The sequence below is a fragment of the Ipomoea nil genome, unplaced genomic scaffold, assembly GCF_001879475.1.
Source record: "Ipomoea nil cultivar Tokyo-kokei standard unplaced genomic scaffold, Asagao_1.1 scaffold1932, whole genome shotgun sequence".
Taxonomy (NCBI): domain Eukaryota; kingdom Viridiplantae; phylum Streptophyta; class Magnoliopsida; order Solanales; family Convolvulaceae; genus Ipomoea; species Ipomoea nil.
The window spans coordinates 554,439-572,358 of record NW_017618360.1 but is presented as its reverse complement, the minus strand read 5'-3'; the positions used below and the strand labels follow the sequence as shown (position 1 = coordinate 572,358).

Sequence of the window (17,920 nt, the reverse complement as noted above, 5' to 3'; positions counted from 1 at the left end):
TCAATAAGGGTTGGTGACCCATCCACACTGATTTGAAGTTTTTTTTTTTTTTTTCAATGTTAACTTATAATGTAAGAATGTATTATAATACCCTTCAAAACTTATTAGTATGAGTCCTTAATACGGTAATATTGTCACTATCTCATATCTTACTAGAGTACTAAATCAAGCTAATGTGATAATGAACCTTCACTATTAGCAAATTTTTTTAGTATGGTTGCAGTAGTTCGTAGGCTCTAATTGGACGGTAGAGTAGCGAGCTAGCACCTAGACGGCCTAAACGTTAACCGTGCACATGTATGAATGTATGTCATATTATATATAACATACAGAAAAAAATTAACAAGACCGAACCGACCGAGTTAACTCAGTTAACTAAACCAAATTAGACGAGTTAACTTGGCTGAGTTAGGCGTCTAGGGGAAAAATCACCACGGCGCCTAGCGCTTTGGACGATTTTTGCAACAGTGCTTTTTAGTCAAATTCATGCTTTAATATGAACTTTTTTGTGTTTTATACATTAAGGGTTGACAAAAACATGTCCAAGAATGATCAAACACCAAGAATATTCACCAACATTACATATCACATTGAGAAACATATCCTCTGAAGTGGAGAAAAAAAATCAGTACTAAACGTAACAATTATACATGCTAGAAAAGAAAGCAGAGAAAAGAATGAGGCGCGAAAAATCAAGAAGCAAATGCATCTCTAAGGGTCAGGCATTGAATAGGCGAGTACTTGGTTCTATTGCTTTGGAATGCCTGTGTTCTTCTTCTTAAGCAAGCTTCCAAATTTACTTAGCAAAGGTTTCTTCTTTTTCTGACTTTGCTGCTTCGATGGGGAAGTGTTTCCATTTTCGTCGTTTTCTGTTGAAGAGAGACCGTTTGGTTGGTCGTGGTTCTCGCTGGCATCTGGTTTTGTTTCCAGTTCCTCTTCCTGCTCGGGCACTCGCTCGGGGGAGAAGTCTTTCTCGTCAATCTTGCACGTTTCCCACATTTTAAACTCACCATCATCCTTTTCTTTGTTCTCGGTTTCTGTAGCTTTACTGTCCACTTCTCCGGCATCATTTGTACTACACCCTCGGGCTTCATCAGTAGAGACGTTATTCGTTTCTTGAGGTTCTTCTTTTACAGATTGCTCGGGTTGAAGAGGCGGGAGAGGGAGCTCGACTTTGGGCTTCTGCTCTTCTCTGCCACCGTTTTGCTCAGAAAACTCGACCACCTTAGGGAGCATATCGTAATCTTTTTCACTGTCTGTTAGCTCCCCGTTTTCCTCAGCTTGCTTCTTGCTTAACGCTTCTTCGAGCATTTTCGACAACTCCTCAACCTTATGTAAAGATTCAGCCTCTCTACTCCGAAGTTCATCGTTCTCCTGTATAACATTTTGCAGCTCGTTCTCTTTGTCAATTAACGATTCCTTCATCTTCGTGCTCTCGGCCTTTGCTTCACCGAGAACCTCCTGCAGATAAATAACCTCGGATTCCACTTCCTTCAGTGAAGTATTGAGATGAGCAACATTCTCCTTCCTAGTATAAGCTTCTTCCTGTGCCTCTTGCAATAATGTTACCAGTCTGCTTATTTCCTCGTTCATTGAAGCATTCTCTTCCTCGATTTTCTTGGCTCGATTCATCAAACTAAGCTCCTTTTCCTCCCACCCGGTCTTCAACCCCTGGTAGTCTTGTTTAGATTGTTCAACTGACTTGGTGAGAAGAATAATTTCGTGTTTTGCATCATTGAGTATTCTCTCGTACTTCTCGTTTGTGGCTTTCAGATCGAGCTTCATATCTTCTATCTGTGAGTCGTAGTTTTCATTTTTGGCTTGGATAGATATCAACTTCTCTTTGGCTTCTCTTGCTTCCAAAGACACTTCGTGCAAATCGGAGGCCAAATTCTCCATTGCCTTCTTGTTTTTCTCTTCTTCCTCCTTAGAACTTTCCAATTCGCCCAGAAGTTTGTGTTTTTCTTCCAACAACTTCTGTACACTCTCGGCTGCGAGTTTTTCGTTGTTTAAAGCCTGTATTTTCTCCTCTTTTGCAGTTTCCAGTTCAGAGCTGAGGGATTCAACCTTATTTGTCATTTCAGAGGCCTCTTCCTTTGCCATCTTAAGATCGCGCTCTGATTCCTCGAGATCCACTTTCTGCCTGGCAATGGAGATCTCCAAAAGGCCTACCTTCTCCTTGAGAGATGAAATCTCAGATTTTGCATCGTGCAGTGAATCGTTGCTACCTTCGAGTTGTTTCATTGCTGATTCGAGAGATTCTGATGCAGACCTCTCGTTCCGATGTGATTCTGCAGTCTGGGCCTCTAATTCCTCGACTCGGTTCTTCCATTCCTCCACGAGATTATGTGCATATGATTCAGCCATTCTTGCAGCCTCAAGTTCAACATTGAGCTGCTCTAAAACAGCCTCTTTCTCCATCACTTTCGTCTCGAAAGATTTGGCTTTCTCAAACTCGTCTTTCAGAGTCTCTATCTCGAGATTCATCTCCTCCACCAGCTTGTTCTTCTCGTTAGCCTCGTTCGCTATCTGGGAATCGAGCAGAGATTTCACCCGCACCAGTTCAGCAGACAGAATCTCGACTTTCTCCACATGAATCTCTGCAATCTTAGTGGCATCCTCGGCATGGCTGAGCGCCTGGTTCTTAGCATCGCTAGTCATCGCGAGCTCTTCCTTTGCCCGTTGCAGTTCCTGAGTGGCCGAGAGAAGAGCAGCCACATCCAAAGCGTGCTGGCTCCTCACAGCTTCGATCTCTTTATGCCACTCCTCTTCCTTCTCCTGAGCTGCTTCAATGCCCGCCTGCTCGATCTCAACAGCTCGGAACTTTTCAATCTCGGAACTCTCTTCTGCCCATTTTTGCGCCATCAAAGCCTCTCTGAGCTTCTCGCTCGCTTCCTCAGCCAATATCTGGGCTTCCTTCAAATCATCCAGAGCCTGTGACTTCTCTTTCTCAACCAAAGCTAACTTCTCCTTCGCCTTCTTAAGATCCTCCTGGGCAACATTTAGTTCCCCCTGTAATTCTGATGGTTTCAGGATCCGCGTGGGCTTTTTCTGAGAGCAATCAAAATCAAATAGCCACGCAGATCAGCATTCGTAAGCTTCACAACATAAAAAAGATTTGTAGATAGCCTAACTCAATTAGAATATGCATTGCAACTTTGCAGAAGCCAAATGACATTTTTTTGGGTATCTACCGTCAGATACAGTGTCTAATCCCATCGTTGAACTGTAGTCACCTCTAAAGGGCGAGACAACTGGCCTGAAGATTTAAAGCTGCTCCATACCCAAGGCCAAGGATCGAGCACTTAACGTTTGGTTAAGGATGGATGAGCCAAATGACATTATTAAAGGAAATGAACAAGCCAACATATTAAGAAGCTTAATATATCCCACAATATAAATAACACTCTGAGCAATGCAAGAACGATGAATCACTTACATCAGGCGGGGTACCAATCTTGGAGACACGTCGCTCCACGGATGGCTTAGAAACAACAGATCTCGGAGACTTGTCAACAGAACGCGTGGCTTGCAAAGGCGAGGGCGAACCCGTATCAGATTTAGCAGCTGCATCTCTGCTCGTCGCTTTACTGGCCCGAGGAGTTGCATTTGCTGGTTTATTATTGTTGGGAGTTTCAGCCAGAGCAGATCTGATTCAAGTTCCAAATAATGCCACAATCAGAAGCCAAAGACAGAAAACATTACTGAATTGTGGTGAATCTGTCAGTAAATTCAAGATCCAAATATAGACATCCACATTATCCAAGGAAAGGAATTCATCAGACAATAATGGATCAAAATCTAAACCCCAAAATTAAGTCCCCTCAACCATCATTCTCAACTATCAACTATTAATTGCTAAGCTGGACTGGAAAATTAGGGCAAATTGGAACTGAAAAAGTAATCAGATCCAGTCCCATCAAGTCAAACCCTTGAATCAAACTTAACCAAGTAATCCCACCAGTAAGAAATGCTGAATTATCAAAACCACAAGGGGGCTAGGGTCGGAAAAAGGCACATTCTTTACCCAAAAAAATTGAGAAAGATGCTAAAAGTAAGAACAGTAATTAGCAAGATCCTTCCAGGAAAACAATATCTACAGATAAAACCCAAACATCCAGCAGACAAAGTCCATAACATACGCAAATCAGATCTGACAAAAGACAAAAAAACTTAACTTACTTGGATTTGGAGGACATGTTAGAAGCAGATTGGTTTGGTAGCCGCAAAATGAGAGAAGTGCTTCCAGGAAAACAAATTAAAGCAAAGGGTTTCTTATTCCACTAGAATCTTGGAAAATGCAGACTGAGAATGTGAGCTGGGGAGAGAAAGAAAGAAGACAGTTTTAGCAGATTATATATACACCAGATACGAGTACATCATCTGCAGGATTAACGTAGAGGTACCATAATATTATAACATTGAATTAAGGTAGTATTTACAGACAGTAGACTGAGAAAAATGAAGAATTTACAGAATATATAATTGGTGTGGGGAGTGTTGTTTGTCTCAACTCTCAAGAATGGCCACTCTACTTTGTTGTACTAAGTGTAGTGTATCATTCTCACAAGGCATGGTCATCTGTCTCAATCTGCCGCCAGATGAAATGCTGGATGTGAAACTACAAATATGCCCCTCCCTCAAAGAAATCTGATAAGTATATGGAGAAATGTATCCAAGTTTGTTTACTCCGCCACGCTTAAAAAAGATAAAAAGGACTTTGACCGTTGAGTTCTGATAATATGGATATCTGTACCTGGTAGTTACATGTTCACCTCTATCCAACGGTTACTAATATACAAATCTAACTTTGATAGTTGGATTAGAGGTGGTTTGGGCCACTTCAGGCCCAGCTGGCCCAATTCGTAAATGGTATGGGCGGGTCCACCTTGCAATATGAACCCGGGTCAAAATACACAATTTATATAGTATCGAATATTTACAATTTACATACTAAATTGTGAACATTCAGTATATAAATTGTGTATTTTTAGGCAAAATTGAAATGCAATTAGAGAAGATAATTTGCATTACAAAGTAGGTGGAATGAATTAATCAATGAAAAAAGCTAAGGGAGTATGGAAGAGTTGAGTTGGGAAGTGGGGATGGAGCTAAAGGCAAGAGTGACATTTTGTTTCCTTATATATCCTTAGATACCTTCACTTTGGTTGGGTCTCAATCACTGCCATGCTTTAATTTAACTCAAACACAACACCCACAGGAACAAATGTCGTCATATGTCATGTGTATGTAGAAGGATGTTGTCAAATGTCAATAGTTTACCATTTCACCAAGTTACGTGTCCTTATACATCACACTTAAAGTAACAATATTCACTTGATTATTTTGGTACGAAAACGACACCCAAACTAACGAACAGATCATATTTGGTTGCTTCTAATTAGTACACTAGTGATTTTAGTACATGAAGTCAATTGGTGCACCTGCAAGCCCAATTTTGCAGAATCATTATTTCGGTAAAAGAAATTTTAATTTGTATATTTTATTATTCACTTTGTAACGTGACAGCAACTAAATATTATACATGTGTTATAATGGAAGTCTTTCATTATATTTATTAGTGATGTGTGTGATTATAAGACAACTCAATGGGCCAATTTAGTTAGATAAGAAGTTAGATGGATCTAGTCAAAATTAAAATGTCAATGTTTTGGATGATTGGATCAACCTGTTTTGTTGGAAAGATTTATTTCAAACTAGTTGACTTAAGCTTCTGACGTGGTTAAGCTAAGTTGTTGTGGCTATCTCACTACGCTAACATATTGCTTGCCTACTGCCTAGCCACGGCTACATAATGGGAAGTTCTTAACTCACTTGCAATTTGTCATCGTGACACAAGTTGCCAGGATTTACTATAAATGGCTTATACATACATCTCCATCTCAATTGTATATTTTGTAAGAGTCCAAAATTATCCAACTATTATTTTGAGTATTTAGTATTTAGTCCACCTCTAATGTATTTCATAAATAATAAGAAGTCCATTACTCTCCTTATCTCTATTATTGTGTCAATCTAAATGTAGCAAAGTCATGGACCCTGTCCTGTTAGTATAATTTTTACTATCAATCAACTACTAGTAAATTAATTAATTAATTTCCTATCATAATAAAAGTTTGAATGATGTTAGTGTATATTTATATTTATAATATAAATAAATAAATAATGCGTTGGGAATATATTCTTTATTGAAAAGGCATGCATGCTTTATGCAGCTTTTAGAAAAGAGAAAGGAAACAAATTAAAAGAAAAAAAAAAAAAAAAAAAACAAGAAAAGGGGATGGAGCATTCATCATTGTCCTTTTTGTTTCATCCTCATGCATATTGTGATCCCAATTATTTTATAGCCTGAAATGAGATTTAATTTATTATATGCAAGTGCAGGTGACATTATATACACCACAAATTAATTACAATAATATCATTTCCCACCTTGGGCACTTTGTGTGTGTGTGTGTGCAGCTAGCAAGATGTTCTTTTATTATAACCTGAGAAGTAGAAAGGCAACGTAACAGAGAATTGAATTAGCAGTTTCAGATTTCTGTTGAGAAAGAAAATCAACCTGCGGCAATTGCACCGTACCACAAAATCCTTCTTTAATTTGTGAATGGAATACAGCAGGAAATTAAAGTGAGATGGATGTTTATCAACCCTACGTCTCATGATTGTGTTATCATCTGCGACAAATATATACTAATAACGCATTGACTAGCTCTTTTCCTCGTATGTTGTTTCGTACAACTTTGTTTACATCTTCACATCGATCACACGTACCCACGTCTTATTGTCTGCTCTGCTGTCTGCGTTCGATATGATCATGTTTTCGATTACTTCATTCATTATGTATACATCTGTTGTTTACTGCGGCTCATCTATCTGCATTCAAAATGCATGGGACTCGCATGGATCGATAATGCACATACATACATATATATTGCTCTGTATTAAACTCAATGCCAATTGAAATGAAACAGCTGACAACAAATCTTAGCAGCATGCAACTTTATCATTTCTAACCCCACAGAAGTGAGCGGGTGATAGAGTAATTTCTGTACAAAAAAGTTATAAGTTGGATTTTTGCAAACACACTCTTGGTCGAACGTGCGTGCATGTCCGTTTGTTTTTAATTTATAGTACACAATTGGCAAGAGGGTTAGGTAAAAATTGTTTTGAATGCTGAGAAAAATCCGTAATCACTATCTAATGATGTGTATTGTTTAAAGTTTAAACCCGACTTGCTTATCAACCTAGATTAATTAGGTTATACATATATAGTTGACCAATCCAAATTAAGTAAATATGTCATTCTTCTTCCAAAAGATTGAACCCCAACCCCGACAGAGTATTTGGGAATATGTAAATCATGGTAACTCCCGACAGAGTATTTGGGAGGATGTAAATCAATAGGCTCTGGAACATTAAGTAAGAAGTCAATTATACACATCAATATTGTATGTTAGTGCAATGGATGAGATAATTGGTTATCGATTCAATTGCGTAACGATAAGAACTACAATACTAATAGCTTATAAACAACTCAGCGTAAAGAAACCCTATCTAACAGGAAAGCCACAGAAGACTTAACTTATTACAATGACTAATAAAGATGTAACAAATAATAACAAATGATAATAATAATATTGCTAACACAATGAAGTTCAAAAATTGGTTAGTAAACTGCTATCACAGGTCACTATGATTTCGGCGATGTTTCCAACAACAAAAACGATTAGCGAACGGGCGTCGGTCACCAGGAAACCGAGAAAGAGGGCGACCATTGGTCGCCATTCTTCGGAGAAGGCAACCCAACCCACTAGTTGTCGTCGCCGTTCATTGAAAGAACGGTTGTCAATCGCTTTATTGTTAGAAATATTGTTGGAGTTAGTCGGAATATCACCAAAATTTGTCAAAATATTGACCGAAACCTTAGTGACCTGTGATACTTAGTCACTAACCAATTTTTGAACTTCATTGCATCAAAATGAGATATTAATGAGTTTAATTGCAATTTAAAAAAATTTAAAATTTAATTAACTTTTTAGGTAAAATTGGAGGGTTGAATATCTTTATATAATAAAGCAGAATCCAAGATTTCCCTCCAAAACTAGCTTTCCCTCCAAAATTATGAATGGACTTTTGGAAAAATGGGCTACAACAATGAGATAAGTTTGGCATAGAAATTTAAAAAAATGTAATTATATATTGGCCCAATATTTGTTATATTAAAACTTTTATTTTTATTAAATTATATATATATATATATATATATATATATATATATATATATATATATATATATATATATATATATATATATATATATATATATATATATATATATATATATATATATATATATATATATATATATATATATATATATATATATATATAGGCTTTGGATCTGGTGCACCCCTCTAATTAGATGAGCTCATGAGGCCTAATAATACCCATTGATTAGATTCCCATCTATGGTTGAGATTAAAAGAAATATTTTCAGTTATTATCTATGGTAAGGTTAGATTAGTAATTTGGTTAGCTGATTTAATTAATGAATTAATTTAAAAGGAATATGATTCATCTTTTGATGCTTTTGAGGATGGAAATTAATAGATTCTATTAATAAAAAGATTAGATAACATATTTAACGTGAATAAGCTGGTGATAGTAGGAGCAGCAAGTTAGGACTTTCAACAAATGGACATTGGCAGTCACGGTAAGTGCATATACACAGCATAGTTTGTGCGTTTTCTGGTTTTTCTGGTAATGGTTGAGATGTGAAAAGGGTCTAGGGGTGGTCGTTAGCATGCGTTCACACCCCGTGTGCGTCCGGGTACACCTGCCTGTGCGTACATATATACTTCCATCGAGATGTTTATGTGTTGTTTTTGCTTTGCCTTGTACTGCTCAGTGCATGTGTACTTTTTTGTCCGTGCATATTAGGTTGTTTTTTGTTTTCGTCCGTACATACTTCGTGTCGGTGTATATGTTGGTTTTTGTATAATGCTTATAACATATACGCCGTTCTACCTTACAAAAAACCTGCTCTGTGTCCGTGATTTTGGTATTCTTTTGGTTTGTACCAATAAGTGCTTGAACGGTTCGAGTCTGTGCGTATAGTCGTTTTGAATATTGCTTATCAACTGGACGATGAAGGGGGGTGTCCGAGATTGGAACGTTGCGTTTTTTTTTTTTTTATTAACAGGAGTTAGCATTTTAAGAAACAGGTCTGTACATAATTCAATCTTTTATATATATATATATATATATATATATATATATATACATGTAAAAATGCACAAACCTTGGGGCCTATGCACATACAATAATTTAAAATGCACGGACTACATAATATACTACATAGTGTAAATGCACGGACTACATATGTGTGTTATGCACATTTCCATCTACTTATGCAAATTTCAAAATTTAAATAACCATGCATTAACCAAAAAGCTGGGTAATGAACGGTAATAGCAAATTGACCATAGAAATAATGCGTAATACCAAATTGGTCATCGCGGGGACAAATTCACTTATATATATTATATATATGTATATACGCACAAACCGTTGTGGACCAATGCATAGACAACAAATTATAATAATATATGCATTAGTACACCTAAAAAAAAGTGCATGTATGGAATGCGTTGTAGACGAAAGGTACGTGCATAGTTGCGCACTTGATATCATGTGCGAAAGGCAGTGTAAAATGGACGAATAATATTTCATATTTAAGTTTTATCGCACTGTTAATAAGAAAACTCGAAATGACATCTGGTCCAAGCCCGAAGCAATACATAAATACAAACAAAAACGTAGAGTTGGGGATAGAATAATAATACTAAATATAATAAAGGTGTTCAACGAGACGAGTCAGTTGTCCTCATGGCAGAGTTGAAATTCATTCGGCGATGGGTGTTGTTTTGAAACAGCAGGATATCATACATATATATCGTGTGCGTAAGGCACTCAAGGCACGTGCGTCACCTCCGCAAAGACCACAATCCCATGAAGCATAGGGCTGTCCAACATAACACTCCATGTGTCGCATCACGAACACACCACAATCTACTTTATTCTTGGCATCGCGACACGAGAGGGAACCCTCCGGGGCGTGAACCTAGTGACCTTCAAAAACATTGCGGTGGCCTCCACATCCTCCAAGAAAACGGTCAAGAACTCATGCTACAAAAATGACATTGTATTAATATATAATACATCCTAGTCCTTAACAAAATGACAGTGTGGCTATAACTACACAAGTATATATTGAATATACTATTAGAATTAAATTGTTAAAAAAGCATACCAGCAAAGCAGGGATGTGAAGATACTTGTATAGTGCGATATCACCAACAGAAATGCACACACATTGTCGCTACTGCGCCCATACCCATCTCATATTATTCATTTTTAATATGCTCAAAATTAAAATTCCAAACCCACGATACTAAATCTACACAAATATGTTTGACATGCTTAACGCAATTACAATATCCCCTAATTGCACATACTATATCCCACAAAACTATACTGGAACGCACATACTATATCCCAAAGATGCATTTACCTTCATTCCAAATCGCAGGCAATTCTGCCTATCCCCCTAAAACAATAGCAAAAAAAGCCCAAGCAAATATACAGATAAAAAAGACCACAAAAAAAAAAAAAAAGGCAAAATGCACGAAATGTGCTTGTAAAAGATGGTAACATGGGTGCAATGAACATAACTTACGCTAACATGGAATGCACACGCATAGTCACTACTGCGCCCATACCCCACCCATAGTATTCATTTTTAAAATGCTCAAAAATTAAAATTACAAAACCAAACTACTAAAACTACACAAATATGTTTGACCAAACTTAACGCAATTACAATATACCCTATATGCACATACTATATCCCACAGAATTTATATTTGACGCACAGACTATATCACTAATATGCATCTTCCTTCATTCCAAAATCGCAGGCAATTAAACCTATCCCCCTAACACATTTACAAAAACAAGCCCAACCAAAAAAATTCTGAAACAGGATAAAAAAAAAATAATAATAATGCAGCAAACACTAGAGCCCCAAACCAAAAAAAAAAAAAAACCACAACCCATAGAAAAACACGGGGCACAGAGTGGCAACCATTGGAGCACAAACCTGCGAGGAAAAACAAGAAGACAACCATAGACATGCAAGACACCCCATACTTGACTTCAGAACTCCAAAACCCCCAATGTTGTAATAACTTACGATTAACCACAAAAAACCCTAAATCTAAACCCAAACCCTAACAAGTAGCTTGCCATACCCCGCCTCCCAGGGTAATACCGGGTCCGCCGCCGACCAGACGCCGGACATGCAGCGTCTGCCCAGTAGCCACGCACCCACGAAAAACCCCCAAACTCCAGGCAAAAAAACGGCGAACCAGTTCGACCGCCATTGGAGCAAACATCCGACGAAAAAAAAAACACAAAATTACAGGAGATTGCGATTACCTTCGATGGAACCACCATTACCCCGTCGTTGCCTCTTCGATCGATGTACAATTGACGCCACCATGACGAGTTTCACCGCCGAGATTTTTGGATGGAGAGGGAGAGAGGATAGAGGTCACCTATTGATGTAACTCTAAGAAAAAAGATATGCGCTGGGAGTAGTACTCTAGCAGATGGAAGAGACAGACATAGAATACAAATGGTTTAAATCTCATTGCAGATTCCAAGGCTAATTAAATACAGCGTATAATAAAAAGCTAATGTGAATTTACAAAAAAAACCCTTATGTTACAAATTAGCTGATACACGTGTGAATTTTCCCTATTGATCTGGACCATTCATCTAAACTAATTAATGGTCTAAAAAGAGGCTCACGAGCTCATCTGCCAAGGGGGTGTGCACCTGATCCAAAATCTATATATATATATATATATATATATATATATATATATATATATATATATATATATATATATATATATATATATATATATATATATATATATATACAATAACTTTTTAATAGTTTGTAATTTTGATTAGTTTTTTAATAATTTACAAAGAAAGTTAGGTAAACTAAAATAAAGTAGGGAAAAAAAAATTTCGTCCAAGTGTGAATGCATATTAATAGATTTGTAAGATCATTGTTCTTTTTTTTGTTTGTAAACCACGAGGTGGTCTGGGTCTTTCTCTGTATGTTTAACTTTGTAAGATTATTATTGCAAATGAGATTAGCAATATGAATGCATGTATTATCTTTAACATTTAAATATTACATTATATAACTAACATTTTTAATAAAAATAATTCTACTTTGTATAACATTACAACAATACTTATAAATTTTTGTCCGTACAGTGTATCGCACGAAGCAAATACTAGTTTTTCTTAAAAATATTTGTAGTTTTTTTTTTTTTTTTTTTTTTTTGAAACCAAACAAAACTATGTATATTAATTTCCCAAAAGGTCTGCACCAACAATACAAGAGATAAATCTAGGAATCCAGTCCACATATTCTACCCTGCCCATCCCTTCATCAAACAGTGAGCGTTATGCAATTTCATGAGCTAAGGTGTTTGCATTCCTTTTGACAAAATGTAATGTAACTGAGTGTAACTGGTTTAAGAGAGAACGGATGTCATGAATAATTAGTCCGAAAATATTTGTACTTAGGAGTTAGAATTGCATTTTGAAGTTTATTTGGCACTTTTTCGTGACTCCATAAAATACACATAGGAGTATATGCGTAATTTTTATAAACTACGAGGATCTATGAGAAAAATCACAACCTGAAACAAATGCGGATAGCCACCGGCCGGCGAAGGGATAAAAGCAAGCAGGAACGGTAGTACGTTATCCGGAGCTTTGCAGCTTTTAAGGTCGGCAAAATTGGCCGGAGAATCTGAAATGATTCTTTCTCCGCCATCCTAATCCACAACTAGCAAATAAGGATTTATTTTATTGTTGATAAAATAAGACAGAGAAAAAGAAAAACAAAAGCCATGTCTTTCGCTATCTCCTCGTTATCCTCTACCTCCTCCTCCCGCGGTTTCTTCTCTCTTATCCCTCCCGAGCTCTCGCCCCCACCCTCCATTCTCTCTTCCGTTATCAAGAAACCCCAGTGCCCTAATTATGCGTTTTCCTTTAATTATACTAGCAATTGTTGCTCTATGTCGACTGGGAGAAATGCCCGAATCCGTAGAGCGTCGTCTTCTTCCTCATCTTACAGTTTTGACGGCGAAAGGGGAGACTTTTTTTCCGGTGGGAATGAAGAAAGTGATGACGAAGACAATGGAGAAGTAAGGGTTGAAGAAGATGAGGATAGTACCAGTCCCGTGTCCGTTCTGCCTCAGAGATGGGATGTCTTGGGCCTTGGCCAAGCTATGGTATTTTCTAATCATTTCTTCTTACCTGTAACTTCCCTTTCCCAAATTCAGTTCTTTGTATATCCCTGTTTAATCCTCTCTGCAATGAATTTGAATGCTGAGAATGAGTAAGGATATAGTTGTGCAAGGGATAAACCTTGCCCTGCCTTGTGACCCTAACCGGTAAAGACCTAAGCAAGCCTAAGTTGTGCTCAAATGGCTAATAGGCCTGGAGTCAAACTTGTAATTTTGTGGTTATCAAGTCAACTTGGCTGGGTTGAATCATTTGTTCCATACAATGAGATTGTTGGATGCTTGGAGACTTGGAATTAAGAATTGTTTGTAAACTAAAATGTATTTTATATAATTTAGGTGTTTGGTAAATGGCTGTTAGCTGATTGGGTTAGTGAGTTAAACTAGTTGATAGGTAGAAAAGTGTTTGGTAAATTAGCTGTTAGATGATTACATAGAAAATGACTTTCTCAAATAGCTTATTGAAAAAGCTACTTTGAGTAGCTTTTGAATTTTAACATTTTGGCGCAATAAGTTGTTACAAAAAACTAATTAATCAAACACTAATATTGATTGTTTAACCAAGTCAAACAGCTAATAGTGGTCAAATAAGCCAAAATTGGCTGATAGGCTAACTATTTTACCAAACAGGGTCAATTATCATCAACAGTCAGAAACTGCAGAACTTCTAGACTTTAATTGTATCATACATTCATTTAGAGTAGTGCTTTTTTATTGGCCTTATCAAGAATAGTCCTTAAACTGTCATATTCAGTTATGAACTTTTTTCTGTTTTCTGATGGTAGGTTGATTTTTCTGGCACGGTCGATGAGAATTTTCTTGAGAGGCTTGGATTGGAGAAGGGCACAAGGAAGGTCGTGAATCATGAGGAGAGGGGTAAAGTCCTACGCGCGATGGATGGATGCAGCTACAAGGCTGCAGCTGGTGGATCGCTTTCCAATAGCCTGGTGGCATTGGCCAGGCTCGGTGGGCAGGCTATTGGAGGCCCTCCCTTGAACATAGCTATGGCGGGCAGTGTTGGAAGTGATCCACTCGGTGGGTTCTACAGGTTGTTTCATGCCCCTATCCTAAAATGTTCCCTGCATTTCTTTCTTTTCTTTACAAGGAGAGCAACTCGTTTTGTAATTATTGTGCTACTTCTGTCATATTTCCCCACTTAGTTTTATGCCTTTCTAATGATTGGAAAACATCTTAGAGTGCCAAATGTACCTATCAATATAATGTAACTATGCATACATATAAGTCATGTATATATATATATATATATAGAGGGTATATTTAGTGATAAATGCTTAATAAAGGTGTTCAAACTAAAGCATTATCTCATACAGGTCCAAGCTTCAACGAGCAAATGTGAAGTTCTTGTCTGAACCAGTCAAGGATGGAACAACAGGAACAGTAATAGTTCTCACAACTCCAGACGCTCAGCGCACTATGCTCGCATATCAGGTCAGTCACGATGTCATAGTGACTGGAGTTCATTGTTTTGTCACTTTTGTGGCTGAGCCAGTAGGGGTGTAAACGAGCCAAGCTCGAGCTCGGTTATGAAACTAGCCGGCTCGAGCTCGAAGTTGACTGAGCTCGAGCTGAGCTTTTACCAAGCCACGGCTCACCAGCCGCTCGGCTATATGTATGTATGTATGTATGTATGTATGTATGTATGTATGTATGTATATGGCTCGACGAGCCACGAGCCTGAAACATTTTAGCTCGAGTTCGGCTCGATTATGAAACGAGTCGGCTCGAGCTTGAGCCAAGCTTTGACCGAGCGGTTTGCTAGTTGCTTGGCTCATTTACACCCCTACGGCTGAGGCTCCATGTAGATAATTTTAATAATTATGTAAACCTAAGACCCTTTCTCTTGACTAGATTATCTGCAATTGTGCATGTTGCAATTCCTTAAACTAAAACCATTCTTTAGAAGAGTAATTTCCAATGAAAAAGAGCAATGAGTAATTGCTTGATACAATAAATTCCATTCTTACAATATTTCGTGTTCGTGAATTTTGTATTAGGGTATGTCTTCAACCATTAACTATGATCCATTCTTAGCCGGCGCAATTTCAAAGACGAATATATTAGTTGTGGAGGGATATCTATTTGAACTCCGGATACAGTAAAAACAATCACAAAAGCATGCCAAGATGCCCACAGGTCTGGTGCATTGGTTGCTATCACCGCATCAGATGTTTCCTGTATTGAGAGACATTATGATGATTTCTGGTAAGCCTTTAGTTTTACTCTTTTTTAATTATTTTAAAAATAATGTATCACAGCAAATGGTTTCGATTCTTTGCCTTATTTCTAAAGTACTTCTAGTTTAGCATGCACTCTGCAGTTCACTAGCTATCGCGAGTTGATATAACTATGATTGTTCCACTACTTACACAGAATAAGGGGTTGTTTGGTAAATAGTTGTTAGTTGATTGAGTTAGTGGGTTTGACTAGTTGATAGCATTAGCTTATTGTATAAAGATGTTTGGTAAATTAGTTGATAGCTGATTAAATACAAAATGACTTTCTCAAAAAGTTGATAGAAAAAGCTGCTTTGAGCAATTTTTTGAAATTTTAGTGTTTTGGAGCAATAAGTTGTTACAAAAAAAGAGTTAATATCATATGAGGTCCTCCGAGTATAGTGGTTTTGCCACGTTTAGTCCTAAACTTTCAAATTTAACCATTCACGGTCCAAGTTAACCACCCATGGTCCTTCAAGTTTCGAAATTTAACCAGTTGTGGTCCTCTTGAAAGGACCATGGTTGGTTAAAATTTAATAGTTTAAAGACCATGAGTGGTTAACTTGGACCATGAATGGTTAAATTTAAAAGTCGAAGGACCACAGATGGTCAATTTGAAAGTTTAGGACTAAAAGTGACAAAATCACTATACTCGAAGGACCTCAGATGGTATTAACTCTTACAAAAAACTAATTAATCAAACACTCATATTGACTGTTTAACCAAATCAAACACTAATTTTGGTCAAATAAGCCAAAATTAGTTGATAGGCTAACTATTTTACCAAATAGGGCCTAAGAAGACAGCCATTTTTTCTTCTCAGAATATTATTGTGACTTGCAACTTATTCGTTTTTTTGGCCAGGGAAATCATGGCAAATTATGTGGACATTGTCTTTGCGAACAGCGATGAAGCCAGGGCTTTCTGCCATTTTTCGTCAAAGGAAAGCCCTGTTTGTGCCACGAGGTACCTAAGCCATTTTGTGCCACTAGTCTCGGTCACAGATGGTCGATCAGGGTCTTACATTGGTATAAAAGGCGAAGCTCTTTACATTCCTCCTTCCCCATGTGTGCCCGTGGATAGTTGTGGCGCGGGGGATGCTTATGCCTCTGGTATTTTGTATGGCATATTGCGGGGCATGTCTGACTTGAAGGGCATCGGTTCACTGGCGGCTAAGGTTGCGTCCATAGTCGTAGGGCAGCAAGGAACTCGGCTTAGGGTACACGACGCGGTGTCGTTGGCAAAAGCGTTTGCACTTCAACAGGAGAACTCCTCGGTGTGGTCAGATATAGGATAGCTTGTAGCAACTGAAAGGTCGGGTCCTATATTGAATTTTAGTTGTTTTAGCAAGTTGATTATTGCCAGGAAAAATACTCCCACTTTTTACTCTCAATTTATACTCCCTCTTACAAATTACACGTTTCTTGGGATCCACGTGATGAACATATCCTATCCCTGTAGGGAGTAAAAGTAAGAAAGTAGAATTCGAGGGTAGAACTCTCAGTCTTCAACACCTGTACATTCAGATTCATTGTAATTATGAACAGATCTAAATAAGAAGCCAACTAAAAGTATTGTGTCCTTACTTGGCGCGTGTCGTGGGAATTCTTTTGCTTTATGTTTTGTTTTGTTTGTTTATAGTAGTAAGTACGTACGGTCTGCTAAGTCTTTTATTTGGTAGGTACTAGGCAGGAGTGTAGCTGTGTAGGACGCTAATTATTATTATTGTTAATATTTTTTTACTTTTGATTTCGTCAACTGAGAGAAATTCAAGAAAATTATAATTCACAAAATTACTTAATATAGAGTAGAGTTAATTTCACCAAAGGTCTCTGAGTATAATGATTTTCTACATTGGTCCTCGTCTTTTAATTTAGACAAATTTGATATTTGACTAACAAAATTTTTTCAATGTTGGTCCTTTCGTCAAATGATCGTTACGTGGACCTTAAAATAAGGGGTAAAATCGTCCTTTGAGCTTGACTGCTATGACATTTGGTGCCTCAAAGTCAAGGACTCCGCCGAAAAGTTTGCCGTCGTTCAGTTTGGCGTTTGTCCCTTCTGATGGGACTCGGTCAAACACTTCTTTATTGCTCATCTGTATGTCACTGTGATTTTTTATAGTGCTACCATTCAATTTCTTTTCTTATTCATTGCAGTACATAATGAGTTCATTTGTATTTTTCCCTTTTTTTCGTAACCAAAACAAAAGTAAAAAGGGAAAATTATTGTAATAGAAAAGTAGCAAGTTTTTAAATTAAAATG

The 17,920-nt window shown here is 37.4% G+C and overlaps 1 protein-coding gene and 1 pseudogene across 2 annotated transcripts; one reads left to right on the top strand and one right to left on the bottom strand.

Annotated features, from left to right (window-relative positions):
• Positions 1–471: 471 nt before the first annotated feature.
• Positions 472–4,608, bottom strand: LOC109194011 (WEB family protein At3g02930, chloroplastic-like). 2 transcript variants are annotated; one of them, XM_019344850.1, is made up of 4 exons: positions 4,407–4,608; positions 4,183–4,318; positions 3,440–3,650; positions 472–3,051 (listed from the first exon to the last, which is right to left on the bottom strand). In XM_019344850.1, the coding sequence occupies exons 2-4, from the start codon at positions 4,197–4,199 to the stop codon at positions 748–750; spliced, it is 2,532 nt and encodes an 843-aa protein (XP_019200395.1). In that variant the 5' UTR covers positions 4,200–4,318; positions 4,407–4,608; the 3' UTR covers positions 472–747. The 2 variants fall into 2 exon arrangements, with proteins under 2 accessions (XP_019200395.1, XP_019200396.1); XM_019344851.1 differs by having other exon boundaries at positions 4,475–4,608.
• An 8,175-nt stretch (positions 4,609–12,783) lies between these two features.
• On the top strand, positions 12,784–17,240 carry LOC109194012 (annotated as a pseudogene).
• The last annotated feature ends 680 nt before the right edge of the window (positions 17,241–17,920 follow it).